Source organism: Mauremys reevesii, linkage group 7, assembly GCF_016161935.1.
Source record: "Mauremys reevesii isolate NIE-2019 linkage group 7, ASM1616193v1, whole genome shotgun sequence".
NCBI classification, from domain to species: Eukaryota; Metazoa; Chordata; order Testudines; family Geoemydidae; genus Mauremys; species Mauremys reevesii.
The window spans coordinates 9,388,138-9,406,548 of NC_052629.1; the positions used below are offsets into that span (position 1 = coordinate 9,388,138).

Genomic DNA, 18,411 nt, shown 5'->3' on the forward strand with positions numbered 1-18,411 from the left:
TCTCTGCAAACAACTCTTATCTCAACCTGACAAACACATGTCTTGGAGGGTATTTATTATTCATAAAAAGTAGCATGGTAAAAGTATCTACAGAAAGCCCTTGTCAAGATTCATAATTGTTGCAAGCAGTATGTACATGTAAAATTTAAGGAATAATATACTTGTATAGAAAGTATGTTTTATAGACTTTAAGTAAAAGTTAGTCACTAAAAGACAATATGTCTCTGGTGTCCCATTGAAGCAGGAGGGAGTTGTCATGCCACCCTAGTTAGTTGTGATGTAAGGCAAGACTCCGTTGTTTAGCCTTGCTCCATCCTAAAACTATCAATGGGGGTAAAAAAGGAACATTACCACAGACAAAACCTTACAAAGGCTCAACCTGTCTATGAATAAAGACAAAAGACTGATTCAATATAGGAGAGAGAGGAGAAAGACACTCTTCCTCCTTTCAGTGAGGAGACATCTTGGGGAGCAGGGATGTTCTCATGAAAAATTGGATCCTGGTTCCTGTGAAGCCAGCCAGCTCTTCAACAGACTGAACTTGGCAGGAAAAACCTACTTTATTAAATAGGCAAAGTAAATGTTAATAAGCATAGACACAGGTTTGTAGGTTTTAGGATTTGTTTTGTAGTCATTTGTTTCCACCACTCTCTGGTTCCTAGTTAACTCTGAATTCTTTTTTAAGCAAACCTACTTTTTGTTTTATTGTAAGTGCTCACATGTGTTGTGTGTATTTTTTTTTTTTTAAATTGTTTTTACAGGAACAGTAGTTTGAGGTAAAACTTGTGAACTGGGGTACACAGCTCCTTTTGGGGGCAGAGGATCTGGGATTTCTTTTGATTAGCCAGTGACAGGGGCTGGATATCACAGGGAAATGATTCAAAGGGACTCTGGGGCTGGGGTGCACCTGTTGTTAACCTGAAAGGGAAAAACAGGGCTTGAACAGCCCAGAGGAGAGAGCTCCCTAACACCACCAGCCTGTTAGCCATTCAAGCAAACACCCAGGTACCACAAGCAAGACTTCATTATGTTGCAGGCAGGTGGGTAACAAGGTGACTCTCAATCCTGGGTACCCAGAGACCCATCACACATACCTCTTAAGTTTATTTGGGGGGTTTGCATTTAATACCCCTCCCCTCCCAGTTCTGAGGGGTTTGCCTGAGGGGTCATTGTCGACCAGGTATCCCACATCTCAGCCAAGTGCAAGACCTCAGTTTCTAAAAGTAGAACTAGGAAAAAAAACAGATGAAACTTTTTGGCTCCTCGTGATGGAATATTGCCTCTAACCAGCCTTGGATCCAGGCCTAGATACCACCCCCGGTGCCAAAAGAGCTTCAGTCACTATCAGGATCGACCATTTTGGACTTTTTTTATTCTCATACCCTCCTCACAACTAAACAGAGTTATGAAGGTTGTTGTTGAGCATGGCAGACAACATCCTACTAAGTCTACACTGTTCAGTAAAGACCAGAAGCTCCTCTACCTCTTTGGGTGTGTCCTCCCTCTGCAATTCTCCAGTTTAGAAAAGAGAATTATCAGTCTCTGCTGGCAAACTATATGAGCACAATTCAATGCTTTTTTAAAATAAATTATCATCTTCAGAACACTGGGAACAGTTCTAGGCTACCATAACTGAGGGTCATCTCTCAGTGCGGACTGTCTTGCAAACTTCCCTACATTCAGTTGACACTGCAGCTTGTTCCATCTCAACTGCTGTTGTCATGTCAAGCATCTTGGCTGCAGCTGTCGGGGTTGCCTAAGGAGGTTCAGTTTACTGTAGAAGACCTTCTCTTTGATGGACTGACACTTGAGTGAGTCCATTGACTAATCCTTGCACACCTTTATTGGATTCAAGGGCCACACACAGGTTTATATACAACTGCAGATAAAAGAAAATTTAGCAGAGCCCAAATGACAGAAATCCCATCTGGTCCAATTCTTCAGTTTTCATAGACTAGCCAAACTGCCTAAGAGACCAAGATATCAAAAGAAGAGGCCCCCCCACGGGGGGAGGGATAGCTCAGTGGTTTGAGCATTGGCCTGCCCAGTTCTAGGAGATTAGTAGATCTCCAATTATTACCTATTACCTTTATCACCCAGCCTTGTGTCATCATTGAAACCTCAAATTTGGTGGCATGGTGGAGGGTTCAGAACATCTCCATCTTGAGATTCTTCAGCTACAACATACTACCTGCTTCCCTCAATTTGGAGATTGAAAACCGGAGAAACTATCTGCATGGGAGCAAATTACATCTGATAAATGGGTTTTGGAGGTATAACCTCGGGTTACTCAATCCATTTCCCTGTCCCTCCTCTGGGACTCTTTTCACAAACAGTTGCTGAGACAGACCACCTCCCTTTTATGCATAGGAGCCATGGAACTTGCCACAGAGGGAAGAGGTTTTACTCCAAGTAATTTCTGGTCCCAAAAAGGAAGACGGGATGGAGACCAATATTAGATCTTGACTTCCAAACACCTTCATGAAATTACAGAAATTCAGAATGGTAACTCTCTCACAAATATATTTTTGTTGTTAGATTCCAGAGATTGTTTTACAGCCTCGACCTCCAGGGCACATACTTTTCACGTTGCCATTCACTCCTCTTATAAAAAGTTTCTAGTATAGAGTGCTTTGCTTCAGCTTCTCATCTGCCCTCCAGGATATTTCGAAAGTCCTGATAGTAATAGCTGTTCACCTTTGTCAGTGAAGAAGAATAAGAATCTTCCTCTACCTTGACAATTGGCTGTTCAAGTTCTGGTCATGCATCGAAGTTCTCTCTGCAATACAGACAGCCATGTCCCTATTCTGCAACCTAGAACCTCAGAATGATACAGAAAAATCCATTCTAACTATACTTCAGCAGATTTCATAGGACCTTCTTTGGATGCCATAGCATTCAGAGCATGCCGCCTTGTGGAGAGACTTAGGACACTGACAAGACTTATTGCCAAAATTCGAAATAACCCCCCATACCAACTGCAACAAATTGCCAAATGACCCAGCAGTTGGAGGCAGATTATACTTTTGTCACACAACATGCCAGTACATCTTTGCTGTGTCCAGGTTGCTCCAGAACTGTTTATATCCCCAGTAAACATGGTCTAGGCAAGTTGGTGTCTGTCCCTGGTTGGGTGCTAGACTCACTTGATGGAAGGACACATCCAAAATCCATGCAGGAGTTCCTTTACCCACTCTCTACCTACCATTTACTGTAATTTTGGATGCACCAGTTGTGGGTTGGGGAGCTCTGCTGAGGGGGTGGGGGCACACCATCCAAAACAAATGGTTGCCTCGAGTCTAAATAAATTAATGGAGATAGGCTATCTCCTAGAACTGGAAGGGACCTTGAAAGGTCATCAAGTCCAGCCCCCTGCTTTCACTAGCAGGACCAAATACTGATTTTTTTTGCCCCAGATCCCTAGGCGGCCCCCTCAAGGATTGAACTCTCACAACCCTGGGTTTAGCATACCAATGCTCAAACCACTGAGCTATCCCTCCCCCCCGAAGTCTTTTCACATCAACCTCCTGGAATTATGGGAAGTCAGAAATGCCTGGCTTCTGATTAAAGGAGGAAAATGGATACAATCTGTCAAAATCCTGAGACAATGTAGCCTGAACGTTCTACCTAAATCATCAGGAAGGGATGAAATCCCCTTTCTTGTGCTGAAGCAATAAAGCTATGGAATTAGTGTATAGCCAATCACATTCTCATCTCAGCTTCTGAGCTTGGTTGGTGCTGTTGTCACTGCAGTCTTTTCTTCAGTATTGGATCCAGCTCCAAAGCCTTCTCTTTCTTCAAGGGATACCACTCAGGAGTCACCTGAAGTGAAGCCCCCATAGGCCAATATTCAAAGAAAGAAGTTACCCATCTTGTGCAGTAACTGGAATTCTTCTAGATGTGTATCCCTATGGGTACTCAACTACTTGCTTTCCTTCCCCTTTGCTTCAAAGTTTTATCTTGTGTGACTTCATGGTAGAGAAGGAGCTGAGGGTGGCTTGCCTGCACAGCTGTGTATATCCTTGGTATGGGGCATGAGGATGACAAGCTCATGAGTAGGTCAAATGGGCACTGCTATCTAAAATCTCTGATCAAAGGCGCATGGGGGCTGTGTGCACCCAAAGTGGAGCACCCATAGATGAATAATTCCGGCTACTACCCAAGGTGAATAACCTCCACATTTTAAAAACAAAGCCTGAATAACTATGCAAGTTAAAATGTCTGTTCAGAAATCATGTGGAATTCAGTGTCTCAAAAATATTTCTCTTCTGTTGCAGTTAGTGGGCCAGTTTATTGCAAGAGCAGTTGGAGATGGGATTTTATGTAGTACTTACATAGACAGCTACAAAGGCACCGTGGATTGTGTCCAGGCTCGGTAAGTGATTGCTCTTTGTAGTTAGTGTGTATAGGTCAGTTTTTTTTTAAATCCTGAGCAAGCAAACCAGTAATTTGGAATTTTAAAATAAAGTAGGTGTGGCCACTCTCTTCTAGTATTAAAAACAAGTGAACAACAACAACAAAAACCCTCAAAGGAAGCCTGTCACAAAAAAAATGCCCCAGACTTTTAAACCAAGAGATACTAAACACTTCTGGCAAACTCAGTCTTTAGTATCTTAGTTTAATCTGTTTAACTCGGGCAGTAAACTAAATTTGACTAGCATTTTTGCAAACTGAATTTTTACAGTTTAACCTTTCCTCAGCCACTTGAAAAGAGCTTACTAACTTATATTTAAGAAAAATTCTGATCAAATCAGAAACTATTAGGGAGCATTTTGCTTTAGAAAAAGACTGTATACGACCAGTAGGTAAATACAGCATCAGGAGAAGCAACGTAAGGATTTTGTTAAATAAACAAACAAACCCTTTTTGCTTCATGCTTAGTGCTGCACAGAGAGTGTCAGTCCTTCACATTCAGAGACTTTATATTGTCCCATGTGGATATGAGGACTCAGTTTCAGAGTCAAAACTGTTTGAAGGAGCAGCCTATGTGCAATGGATGGGGAGGTAGAGAGTTTGAAAAACACCCTCAGATTTTGGATGCATCAGTTTTTGTGTACAGTGTTTACCTTTCAGGCTTGGTTTTTGGAGATGTTGAGCACCCATAGCTTCCATTGACATCAGTTAGTGGTGTTGGTACTTGGTACCTCCTGAAAATTAGGCTACTGTTTAGGTTACCTAATTTTAGGCACCCAAGTGTGAAAACTTTGTCATTCAATTATGCAAATCCTTTTACTGTGGTTGAAGGACTTTTTGGTCCCAATAATTAAGTATATCCATATATTTAGCACTTCTGAGTCAGTTTACTTCTCACCTCACCTAGCCACTCCAAATAGTGAGTACAGTTTTCCATGCTATGACTACGATCAGCCTCAATAAATGGCTGAGTACTCCTCCTTGTTCAGGTATATGGTAGCCAATCTGAATCTAGGATTTTTCATACCTCCTACTTCTTCTCAGTGAGGTGGCAAGCTTCTCTAGTTCCCCTGTCTTTTTAGAAACTCTGTGTTTGATGTTCCTCTGCTGAAGCACCATTTTGTCTCCAGACCTCAGGAGTTCCAGAACTCTTTGAACCCAAAGGGAGTAACCATTCTCCAAGGTAAAGGCACTTTAGGTTTAGCCACATGTTTGGAGACTTAGATTACTAAGCAAATGCAGGGCCTTGAAAGATCCCAGATTTTACCGTAGAGGGAATCCAACACACTTTTTTTTCCACTGGGTAGAGGAATGTCTAAGGTCCTGCCTTGACAATTCAGATAGGCTGCCACCACTGTGTGGTTTGTCCCTATCAGAATGTAGCTAAAGGGAGAAGTTGGTGGGGAAGAGATCTTCAGGAAGCTCACCTGATGGCTGTCAGTTCCAAGTTGTCAGTGTGGACCTTGCATTGCTGAATAGTGTCTTCTGAACTACCTGTGATGACGTGTGAGCACATCATCTGAGGAGGATGGCATTTGTGATTATGTATATTTGTTGGGTTGCCTTGAAATAAGGGGTACATTTTTTTTCTTGGAGTTGGATCTCCCTAGTCACTTATTGTGGGAAGCTATTACTAGCTGAGTAAAAGGAATGAGATGTTCTGTCCTCTTGTGTCAAATAAGGGAAGGATACTTGATGATAAAGAAGAAGAAATTTGGAACATAGCCTGGCCCACAGAATCAAGTCTTGACATAAGAGAAACTCCTTGTTCTTTCTTCCCTCCTCTGTAGTGAATTTATGTAAATAATTTTGTAACACAACCTTTGCTTTATAGAGCTGCATTGGATCGAGCTACTGTGCTGTTGAGTATGAAAAAAGGTGGAAAGCGTATAGACAGCGTATGGGGATCTGGTGGTGGACAGCAATCTGTAAAACATCTTGTTAAAGAGGTAGCTAATTTGTAAAAAACCTGTCGTGTGTGTCAAAGCTCATGCAGATTGACTGGGAGGGAGGAAAGAGATGCATTAACCCTGCACCTAAATTGTATTCTGCTGTTTTGAAATGTGTATTTATTATGAATTAAAGATGTTGACCATTACATTGACTGACTGAAAAGGATGTTTGTCCTCTGTAGGCTTGTTTAGTACTTGGCTTTGTACAATGACCACCCTAACGATAAGACCTGCAATTAAGAGTTTATGATCTTAAAAAGATAGACTAATAGAAGACAAGAAGCCTGAGAAATCCAGAAGGGATGATTGTATTTGATTAGTCTCCCTTTGGCCTCATGGTTGGAGGGTAGCTTTTTCAGAAACTCCAGGTAGGATGGGGAAGAAACAGCAGCAAGCTTGGGATACGTTCCAGATATTAGTAGAACATTTAAAGGAAGGAGTTTGTGACTTTGAGGTTGCAAACCTGTCTTAGCTGGACAATGATAGTGCCACCATAAGTAACAAAAAATGGGAGAAGATTTGGAGAAAAGAAAATGAGTTTGATCTTGGTCATATTAAGCTTGAGTGGCCCTTGGGCATTTTATCAAACATTATTTCTAATGATGGGCTTGTTTTGAAATGGTGTCTGGATAAGTGTTCAGCTTCATACTATCTGTATAGTTAGACATAATTTCTCAATTTAAGATGTGTGTTTATTAAAATACTAGTTGCAGTTTGGGATACAGGTGTTGTTTTTTTTTTTTTATTTTAAATGCATGTCACTAGTTTGTTGCTCAGCTGAGTAGGGGATTTATCAGATTAATTTTAAGATTTTAAACTATACCTAGTATTTTTTTAACAAATCCAATAGATTGATATGTTGCTGAAGGAGTATCTACTTTCTGGAGATGTATCAGAAGCTGAGCGTTGCCTTCAGGAACTAGAAGTGCCTCATTTTCACCATGAACTTGTATATGAAGTAAGACAGAAATCAGACTCCTTTTCCTTTGTAACTTTTTTTTAAATTGTGGATAAATATGAGCAGATTCTAGGTTTTTATTTCAGTGTGGACATGTAAGTCATGTAACTGAATTCTGAAGTTCAGCTCCTAAATATTAATGTTATCAGATGTCTAAATTTTCGAAGTACAGTGCATGCTACTTGTGCTTGGGTAAACTGTTGGTGTCTTCAGGAAGATGTAGAATTAAACTGTATTAATTGCATGAATGGGGCAGTTACTGGATATTTTGTACTGAAAGAGCCATTTCACAGTTGTCTGCTGTGGAATAATGGCAAGAAAAATCCCATGCTCTAGTTTTTGTTAAACCTAGATTTTCTTGTTGTTGGTAGTGCTGTGAGCTATTTATTACCGCAGGTTACAAGCAGATAGATTGCTCTTTTAATAGGTCTTTACCACTTCTGTTAGGTTATACAGTCAATCCTTCACTAGTGGAGGATTGCTCCCTGTAGTATACTTCCTAGTATTTTGTCTAATCTATTTTTAAATGCCTTGAGAGAGGGAGGAGAGACTATTCCACAGCCTAATACTGCCTTCTGTCAGTACATTTTTGCTGATATGGAACCTAAATGTTTCCCTTTTTATAAGTTGCTCCTTCATTCTCAAGAAGCTCCTTTGTCTTGGTGTTTACACCCTTCAAATGTGTATAAAGTTTAATTCTCCATTGTGGTGTCTGTTTGATGCAAATACATGACATCAGAAAGTAGAGCCCTCCATACTGCTGCTAACTGATGCCCGAGTACAGTGTCATGTGATTTACAGTACCTCTAGAAATAGTCCAGAAAGCTTTTTGTTCTCTCTCTCCTCTTGTCTGGTGGTCTGTATACCTATAGTAACACCGTCCTTGTTGTCAAGCTTCGTATCCTTACCCAAATAATTTTTCCACCCCATGCTTTGTTGTTACATTGTAGTATACTAGCATTGTAGGCGCATGTGATAAATACACATTTCTCCATGTGGAAATGTTACAACTCTGTTTGCGGCATTCACTTTTCATTTCTTGTCAAATGTACTTTTTGCACTGTCTTTTAGTTAAACACTTCCTCTTGCTTTATTTTAGGCAATTGTGATGGTTTTAGAATCAACTGGAGAAACAACCTTTAAAATGATGCTTGATTTGTTGAAATCCCTCTGGATGTCTACTGTTATTACTCTGGACCAAATGAAGAGAGTAAGTATATTTTTCCAAAATATAATTGGAATAGTAATTCACAAAAAATTGTTGTGTGTTTTTCAAACATCATTCCTGTTTTACACCTTCTCTTAAACTATAGATGGTGATCCATTGTTATCAATTGTACTGCTATGGTTCTGTTGGCCCTCCAGTGACTTGTACAAATAGGCTATAGCTGATGTTTCCAAGATATAGCAATAAATGTTGTGTCTCAAGGGGGTACAAAGGAACTTTAACAGTGTTGTCTTGTGGAGCTGCAGAGTTGAGAATAATTTAAAATATTTTCTAATAACAAGGAAACTTTGAGGTGTCTTACTGAATTATGCAGTTTAATTACTAAAAAATTAAATCTTTCATAATGTTGCAATATAACATAGGGATGTTTTTATGGATCTTGACCAGCCATTATTACTGAAGTAGCCTTATTTAGATTTACTTGACTTAAAAAAACAATGACTTAGAGTATAAAAACAAAATCATTTAGCTATATCTGAACTAAATTGTGGTTTTGCCATAAGCCCTGAACAAGTGACCGCATATAGCTGTGTTGTCCCACACGCTGGGAACCACTCTGTGACACCTTCACAGTCTAGTTTCCATCTCCTCCCTACCATCTACTCTGCTTCCCTTGCTCTGGGGGGAAGTGATTTGTGTCGGGCACAGATTATTCAGCTGTCCAAGCTGGTGTGTTACGGAGATGCTTAATGACCGGAGGAATAGTAAAACTCCAGAAACTGCTCCCTCTCTGATGTTACTACCCATGAGACTATACTGCACAGGCAGGTTAGCCTGGTCAGTCAGGTCCTCTGATTTTTGGGAATCCTAAAATTTAGTTCATCTACCTGGGTAAGTAAATACATCTAGGTAATACTGTGTTCTATAGTGTGGTGCCAAGTTGCAGATGAGGTGGTGTAGATTCCTTGAAATTATGTTTAATACTTTTAAAAAATGAATAAATTACTTGGATTATTATAATCCCCTCAGAGTATAAAAGGGTAACCTTTCTTGTAGCAAAATGTGACTTCATTACCCAATTCTGATATTGCAGGGTTATGAACGAGTTTACCGTGAAATCCCAGATATTAACCTGGATGTGCCACATTCATACTCTGTGCTTGAGCGGTTTGTAGAGGAATGCTTTCAGGCAGGAATCATTTCCAAACCACTGAGAGACCTCTGTCCTTCAAGGTACTTTTAATATAATTATAAAAAGAGCTGGTATATTAAATTTGCCTGACATTTCCCATTATAAGACCCTGTCTTCAGTTGCTTAGAACTTTACCAAACTTTAAGAATTTAGAGTGTATCTTTCCATGCTGGGTATCTGCCTGAGGCTGACTTCTTTTGGAAAATATCAGCCAAAAGGGTAGAGCAGTTGCTGGGAATGAGCCTAGGAAATAATACATTGTTTGGTCAATGTTAAAAAATCGTGTCAACTTTTTCTGTAGAAAGCTTTAGAGCTCCCATGCTTTGGACCAGGAATTTGAAATTTGGCAGGAGGTTGCTGTTGTGTCAGGAATGTGTCTTTTGCTATCCCTATGAAAATCTGCCCAAATTTGGTCAATTTATAAGCCTTTGAAAACGCAGTTCATACATGCTCTTATACGTCTTAGATTTTAACAGCTACATTCCCCAAAGATTCCATCTGCACTTGGCATGCGCCACTCCAGGACTTTCCCTGTAATTGCAGCTCCAGCCTGCTGCAGGCCATGCCTGAACTGAGAGCAGGGAACACCCCCTTTTGGGTAGCATGGAGGATGAAGTTGCCTGATTTTTTGAATGCAGATAGGAGAGCAAGGTTAGAAGGAGTACTGGAAATAACTGTGTGAAGATTTGAACAAGGAATTGGGGGTGGGGTGGGGAACAATGACACTGAGATTGGGTGATGAACTGGGGAGGGAGGTTAGGGATGAATAATATGAGGGAGGGGCAGCAACTGGAGGCCAGGGTTGCAGGGAGAGACCGATCAGATGAGAAGCTGGGAGTTGAAGGAACTGGAACTGGCTGGGCAAGGAGACTAAGACTGGGAGTCTGGAGGGGTAAGCATAGGACCTGCTGGGCAAGGGGACTGGAATGTGGAGCTGTGGGGAATGGGGAAGAGACAGGACTGGGGTAGGGAGAGGTTGGAGGAGATGGGTAGAAGGGTCAAACATGGGCGGGGGGGGGGAGAGGGAGGAGGAAACAGAGGTAGAAGAGCCTATGCCCACTTGATCAGACTTCCTTTCAGAAATTGGAATGGAAACTGAGAATTCCTGAGTCTTGCCATTCCTGTGCTGTCAGAGAGTATCTGTGAAACCCAGTGACAAAGCGTCCAATAGCTTTGTAATGCAGATGATAACCTACTAGTGCAATCAGTTACTCCGTTAGCTCAAGGGGCCAAGCTCTTGGTGGATCTAAAGGTTTCAGCCCTGCTGATGGAATTTAAGTGTTCTTTTTTAAAACCTAGGAATTTACACACAACTACATTAAAAGGTTATTAAGGATGTGAAATCAAGCACATAAAAGTTAGGAAATGCCAGGAAATGTGCAACCTTAATTTGGCCCCTTGTACATATGCATTATAATGCAGTCTTTATTACATGGTAATGTTTACTATTTTTTTTTCCACAGGACCCCTGCCTCAGTTAAGACATGAAATAGATAATGCTCATGTAACGAGCAGCTAGTCAATGTTTTGTTTTATCCTCATTGTTCAGTAGGTGGCCCCATGCCTTATTTCTTGCACTCTGGGACATTGAGCTCTTAACACTGTACTTCTCTTTAGCTTTTTAAAAAAAATGAGTTTTGCAAATTATGCTGCCTATTCACAAGTCATTGTTACTATGGGTTAGGTTAGATACTGTATTTTGTAAAGGTCTTTTTAATTTGATCTGCTGAAAATTAGGTTTCTCATGTAGAAATTATCTTCCTGATGGCAATAAAGTCAGTTTGTAAAATTTTAATGAGTTTATTCTCATCCCAGAGCGAGCCAATATCCATAAATTAGGGACTAAAATTGTCCCTTGTTCTGTTCTTTGAGGAGTCAAATCCATTAGGTTTTATACTGACACATTCCCTGGTATAAGTTTTTTTTTTTTTTTTACATCATCATTTAAAATATAAAGCTCCATTATACTTCAGTTCTAGTGACTGTATGTAGAAGCACTATCAAAATAACTTTTTGCAACCTTTAATTAAACCTCTCACCTCCCCAGATGGTTAGCAAAGCACTTTGAGCTTTGTAATTGGAATGCCCTATAAAATGTGCAGAGGTTTATAACTTTGTCCTAGAGATTATTCCTCCCACTTGGGTTTGAGGACCAATGACAGGGCAGCATAGGGAAGGATGCATTGCATGACTTTGTGCTACTCCTGCTCTTTGGCTAAATAGAGCTGCAGTTTCTTGGCTGTCAAGCTAGCACTTTTCTCAGGTTCTAACACTGTATGGAATTCTAAGAAAGGGAGAAAGAAGTATTATGCCTGTTAAGAAACTTGAGTCAAGTTTTGAAAAGCCTATTATAAATACACAAATAGTGTTCTGTCTAGAATATTCAGATTGATTATGTGGCCTTTTCAGATGATCAAGAATTTGACAGGTAATATTGCTGATCACCAGCCACCTCCATGTTACTTCCAGGACCTTAAAGTGGTGCAGGGGATCACTCTAAGCTATGGTAGATAAGGAAAGACTATTGACACTAATGTGAAATTTATAATCTTGTATTTTTGTTTTTTGCTTACAGGGGAAGGAAGCGCTTTGTAAGTGAAGGAGATGGAGGTCGTCTTAAACTAGAGAGCTACTGAGTGCAGAAACCAACTCTTGCAGCCTTAGATGTTTAAAGGGAAAAAATATATTCTTTATCTAAATTGTAAGAGTTGCTTAGCACAGTTCATATATATATATTTTTAAAGCACTTGTTTTGGTACAAATCATTTCTGAAATAGTTTTGTAAATTTATATTCAGGAAGGAAATTCCTTTCTCTGGGCATATAGTAGAAGAGAACAAGTAACCACATTTCAGTGGTGGTGCCTTCAAATAAGCTAACCTTTCGTAAGTGCCATATGTTTATGACCTAATCATTCCATGTTCTGCATTGATGTCTGACTGTCACTCCTTTCCTTCAAGGACAGTGTTTATGTAGTAAAATCACTGGTTTATACAAAGCTTTATTATAGAGGGGTCAAGTTAAGCTGCTGTAACCTCATTTTGGCTGCTGCTGTTGAAATGCTGTGCTTTGGGAGGAAAAATGGTTATTTCTTTAAAGAATCTAAAAAATGGATTGGTCATAAGATGTATTCGTCTTTTCCAGGGGAATGCACTGATTGGTCTTAAAGACCAGTGCAGTAAAAGGTGGCTGGAACATCTATTTCTCTACAAAACTGGAAAAAATGAACAATTCTGGTAGAATGTATTACAAAATAAATTTTTGTAAAGCTATCCTCTTTCTTTGTTTTTATATTAGCAGTTTTGGAAAGCTCTTTAGGTCCTCTGCAGATAATCTTTGAACCAGGTGCCAATAAAATACATATCTAGAAAGTACCCTTTTGCATAGCATTTTGCAGAGGATTAATGAATACCTAAACTGAAAGGGACATTTTACCAAAGATTTCCCTGAAAATGGGTACAATTTATGTAATCACATCTTTTCCTCAGTGTTAACTGTGCGATTGTGTTTTGTTTTTTTAACCACAAAATGTCAGTACGTACTTGCTACCATGAAAGTAATTACCTTAGTTATGTCTGCATTTCCAAAATTAACTTGTTTAAGCTCCTGACATCCTATTTATTCAGGCTTTTGAAGCTAGTAGCCTCTCCAGATTTATATTTACTCTTTCACCGCTTCTTTTAAAATTGCTTTAGAAAAGGGTTATTTTAAAAAAACAAATACCCAACAAACCAACCCTTGGCATTAGATACTAATATGGTTCACAGGGGTATAATGGAAGCTCAAACATGTAGATGGTATTAACAGTATATGCTATTGTCTCAGTGTAGAAAACAAAGGTGACTGCCCATAACCAGCTCTTGATCCTAAATATAACAAGGCTGATAATTATAAATTCTGGTGTCTGAGAGACCATTAACGAGCAAGTGTTCCAAAGCAGAAGGTACTCTTCAATATGAAGCACCCACTATAACAGTTTTATCCTAGAACTGATATTGTATGCCATTTTGTAATAAGTAAAGCAGCAGCCTACAGTTCTAGTAAACATTATCCAGGGCCCCTGTATTGATGTATACACCTGTTCCTTTATAAGAGTAATGGAATGAGTAGCTGTACTGGTATTAACTACCCCAAACCTGCTAAAGAGACTGGGTGGGTGAAGTAAGCATTCAAGAGTACAGTAATTGTCTGGTTTCACCCACATAGTCGTCATTGGGCATTTAGTGCACTGGATGAGATACACCACATGTTGTGATAGGCATGTGTAGGACCCAGGGATCTTGAAAGATGTGCTCCCTTCACCTGCCTCCCCACCTTAGTCTCATTGTTCAGAAAGAGGTTTGAGTATGAAACATGATTACATTACCCTAGCTGTTTGTTAATATTAATTTAATAGGGGGAAGATGACAAGACTAAGATCTTTGACAAATTAGAATCTAACATTAGAAATTGTGGTTTTAGGGCAAAAGTTATGAAACATGCCTCCTGCCTAATGAGGGCAAAGCAACATCTGCACAACACCATTCTCAAAAAACTGCTGTGGCTAGAGCTTGAACTCAGTTCAACAGTTGCAGCATGTCAGCTTGTGCCACCCACTTAACTGTGGCAGACTGCCTACAAACTTTTGCTTGCAGCAGACTTACTGCGCATGTACATTTCACTGTTTTTGGTGCATCAATTTGTATCAACCCATGGTGTAGGAGCAAATTTTACCCACTAAAAGGGGGCAATGAATTAGCTAAAATAAATCCTGAAAGGATAAGAGCAGTTGGAGGGTTTGATCCCCAATCATCTCAAATGATCCCCCACTCTGGACATCAACCTTATCCGGTACTCATCAGGCACAATACATTTCAAGACTATTCCAGTAAGCATGTGGATTGTAGAGCACTTTACGTAGTGCTTTAAACAGTAAACACTGCTTAACCTCTAGCAGAGCTGTGCTCTAACATAATAGTAGACCAGAATGGCCAGGCAAGATTTGTAACATTTCAGAAGTGTTAGCTATACAGCTGCAGCCTCAAGTAATGAATAAAGTGCAGTAACGCCTCACTTAACAACCTCCCACTTAACATGGTTTCAAAGTTACGTCGCTGCTCAATTAGGGATCATGCCCGTTTAAAGTTGTGCAATGCTCCCTTACATCATTTGGCTGCCTGCTCTGTCCACTGCTTGTAAGATTCTGTGGAAGAGCAGTGACTTTAATAGGGAGCATTGCACAAATTCCTCTTTCCACCTCCTCCCCCTCCCTCCCAGTGCTTCCCCCACCACCAAACAGCTGTTGGCAGTGGGGGAAGCTTAAGACTTTCTGTGAGGGAGGGGGAGGAGTGGGGAAGCGCCATGTCTCCACTCCTCCCGCTCCCTCACAGAAAGTCCTAAGCACAGCCAAACAGCTGTTTGGCAGCACTTAGGACTTGGTGGGGAAGGAGCGGGGATGCGGCTGCTCTGGAGAGGAGATGGAGTGGGGGTGGGAAGAGGTGGGCCTGGAGTGGAGCGGGGACAGGAAAAGGTGGGCCTGGAGCATTCCCTGACAAAGTGGGCACCTGTTCTTCTCCGGGGAAGCTGCTTCCTAGCGCCCTTGCCTGCAGTGGGCTGTGTCTGTGTGGGGTAAGCCAGGGGCACTTCCCAACCACAGCACAGTACTGTACAGTATATAATGCCTTTTGTCTGCCCCCCAAAAATTTCCTTGGAACTTAACCCCCTGCATTTACATTAAATCTTACGGGAAAATTGCATTTGTTTAACATCGTTTCATTTAAAGTTGCATTTTTCAGGAATGTAACTACAACATTAAGTGAGGAGTTACTCTAAGGTGAATAGGTTACCAAAAAAAAAAATTAAATATGTTGAAACTCTTCATGGGGCTTTTTTTTTTTTAAGCCAGCACAATTATGGAGCTTTTTAAAAAAAAAAAAAATCAAGCTAAGATAAGCTGAAAGCCCCAACTATACAGAAGGTAGTAAAGTATACTAACAGACTAATCTTAAGCAAAATCTACAGACATTTATAATATAAGAAGACATGAGCTAAGAAAGTTTAGTTTGGATGTCTACCATTCCTGTACAGCAAACATCACTAGATTAAAATAAGCAAACTAAGGTACAATATTTAGGTGAAATATTTCTTAGAGGGGGTGAGCCATCATGGACCCTATTGTTGGCTTTGTTGCTGCTGCTCCCTCTGTGCCACTTCTTGCTGGCGAATGGTCTCCTGGGCGGCTCGCTGCATCTTCTCTAGCTTTTCTAGGGTAACAGATTTTAAAGGCAACAGTTTTGGCTTACATAACACCATGGTAGCCACATCCTCCACTGACAACTGCCCTGAAGTGTAGAAGGAAAAATAAGAATATGTAAATTTCATATAACTGGCATAATTTTACAACCAAGTATAAATACATCTCAGATAAGAGCACCAAATGTCATTGGAAAACCTAGTGTGTATATACAAGATAATACTTAATTTTGGACAAGATAGCATTAGTTTTTCTGAAAGAATATACTGTTATTTTGGGGAAAAGGTTTGCAAAAGCACGAGTCATTATCCTCAACTGATAAAGAAACCGGCTTGTTTTTAAGTGGGCCTATAGTCTGATTTTTGAATCACATGAAAAAAAATATTTTTTTCAGGAACTGGAAAGTCACATGGCTGAGGGTTGGGACTTTTATATATTCAGATCTGTGCAAAAAATACAGACATCTAGACTATCATTGCTCCTTCTATTTATCTTCTAAAAATCAAGTTAATGACTAGGAGTCTCAGCTTTCCAATAGCTGCCAAGCAGATTGCTTATGTAATATACCACCTTATGTCCTCATGTGACAGCTTTCCTGCCTTTCAGTGCCTACATTTTTACCAGCACAGCTACTAGAATTCAGTGCTTTACTGTCTGAAAGCAGCCCTGCAATCCCAACATTCAAACTATATTGCTAGAACTAACAATTTGAATGAAGTTGTCAAAACCATTTTATGATTAAGATGGGAGGTGGGATACAGGGCAGGTAAGTAAAATGGTAATCATCATGTGAGCTTCCTTTCTCCTGTTTTCTGTCAGGGCTTACAATAGTTTGTAAACACAAATGTATGTGCTTTCAAATACCCTCACTGGTAAGGGAAAGAGTGATCAAAATAAAACAGGATTCCTGCTTTAATTGAGAATATGCCTACACACACTTCTCATTGGCCTTGTCTAAATCAGGAAGGTGCGGGAGTAGCTGGCTTTTGGTTTGCTGGAGGTTCTAGTTGCTGTAAGAGGCAGTGGTTCTCAAACTTTTGTAGTGGTGACCCCTTTTACACAGCAAGCCTCTGAGAGAACCTCCCCCTTGTAAATTAAAAACCCTTTTTAAAAAACATTTAACACTATTATAAATGCTGGAGGCAAAGCAGGGTTGTTTTTTTTTTCCGTGGGGGGGGCTGACAGTTCGCAACCCCCCATATAATGACTACGATCCCCAGTGTGAGAACCCCTGCTGTAAGAGATGGTGAGATTGATTTATCAGGGGGTAGTCCCATTTACATATAACACCACAGCGGTGCATGGTGCTGAAGAGAAAACCAAGACAAGGTCTCTACTCTTAAGATCTTACCATGGGCGGGTGCATGTCCATCTACCCCAGAGAGGAAAGTCTGGTACAGGGGTTAGCAATCTTTCAGAAGTGCTGTGCTGAGTCTTCATTTATTCACTCTGATTTAAGCTTTCATGTGCCAGTCATAAATTTTAACGTTTTTAGGTCTCTTTCCATAAGTCTATACTATATAACTAAACCATTGTTATATGTAAAGTAAATAAGGTTTTTAAAATGTTTAAGAAAATTCATTTAAAATCAAATTCAAATGCAGAGCCCCCTGGACCGGTGCCCAGGACCCCGGCAGCGTGAGTGCCACTGAAAATCAAGTCGGCACACGTGCCATACGTTGCCTACCCCTGGTCGGGTAGCTGTGCGGCCAGGCTAGGGTGACCAGACAGCAAATGTGAAAAATCGGGACGGGGGGTAATAGGAGCCTATATACGAAAAAGACCCAAAAATTGGGACTGTCCCTATAAAATCAGGACATCTGGTCACCCAGGGCAGGCACCCCCATGCTAACTGAATGGAGCCAGCGTGGGCCACACCGGGCTCGCTGCCCCGGAACAGCCGGGGTACGAGCCCCCTAACCCCTCGCTGCTGTGGGCAGAGGCAGAGCGCCTCGATTTCCCCCGGCTGGCGGCGGTGTGACCCCCCCCCCCGCTCTCCGGGGGGGAGCCCTGCGCGGGGGGGGGGGCAGTTACCTTGCTTGGGCAGCACCTCCCGGAAGAGGGACTTGCCCTCCGGCATGGCGGCGTCGAGCGGCTGCTCCCAGCCCGGCCAGGTCCGCCCCCGTTGCTAGGGCCTGGGCAGGCAACCTACCCGTATCCGCGCGCCAGCACGGGACGCGTACCGCGTACGCAGCGTCCTGTCGTCACGTCGTAATTCTCGGTCCCAGCAGCAGGGCGCGCAAACGCACGCGCGCTGCGCATCGACCCGCCTTTTTGCTGGAGATCGCAACGCATGCGCAGCGGCCCAAACATAACGCGCCCCCACCATGCACTGCGCTGTCTTGTTCCATGCGACCCTGTCGTCGCTGCATGCTGAGAAGCCTGGTCTCTTGGGGGGGGGGCGGACTGCATTCTGGGAAGTGTAGTCTGGGGGTATCGCACTGCATGCTGGGAATTGTAGTCCCACTGCATGCTGGGCATTGTGGTGCGTTGGTGG

General features: G+C 41.4%; 2 protein-coding genes across 5 annotated transcripts in view; one reads left to right on the forward strand and one right to left on the reverse strand.

The window, feature by feature from the left end:
• The window catches only part of PDCD4 (programmed cell death 4), a 33,851-nt gene extending 20,897 nt beyond the window's left edge, over positions 1-12,954 (forward strand). For 3 of the 4 annotated variants that reach the window (XM_039547732.1, XM_039547734.1, XM_039547733.1), the window contains 7 exons: positions 4,278-4,375; positions 6,248-6,362; positions 7,216-7,323; positions 8,423-8,533; positions 9,585-9,724; positions 10,227-10,334; positions 12,259-12,954. In XM_039547732.1, the coding sequence (XP_039403666.1) occupies positions 4,278-4,375; positions 6,248-6,362; positions 7,216-7,323; positions 8,423-8,533; positions 9,585-9,724; positions 10,227-10,334; positions 12,259-12,319 (741 nt within the window). In that variant the 3' untranslated portion in view covers positions 12,320-12,954. The remainder of the gene's footprint in view (positions 1-4,277; positions 4,376-6,247; positions 6,363-7,215; positions 7,324-8,422; positions 8,534-9,584; positions 9,725-10,226; positions 10,335-12,258) is intronic. The other variant, XM_039547735.1, reaches the window with a different exon arrangement.
• Positions 12,955-15,665: 2,711 nt separating this feature from the next.
• Positions 15,666-18,162, reverse strand: BBIP1 (BBSome interacting protein 1). Its single transcript, XM_039481594.1, has 2 exons — positions 17,949-18,162; positions 15,666-16,002 (listed from the first exon to the last, which is right to left on the reverse strand). The coding sequence occupies exons 1-2, from the start codon at positions 17,992-17,994 to the stop codon at positions 15,833-15,835; spliced, it is 216 nt and encodes a 71-aa protein (XP_039337528.1). The 5' UTR covers positions 17,995-18,162; the 3' UTR covers positions 15,666-15,832.
• Between the last annotated feature and the right edge of the window lie 249 nt (positions 18,163-18,411).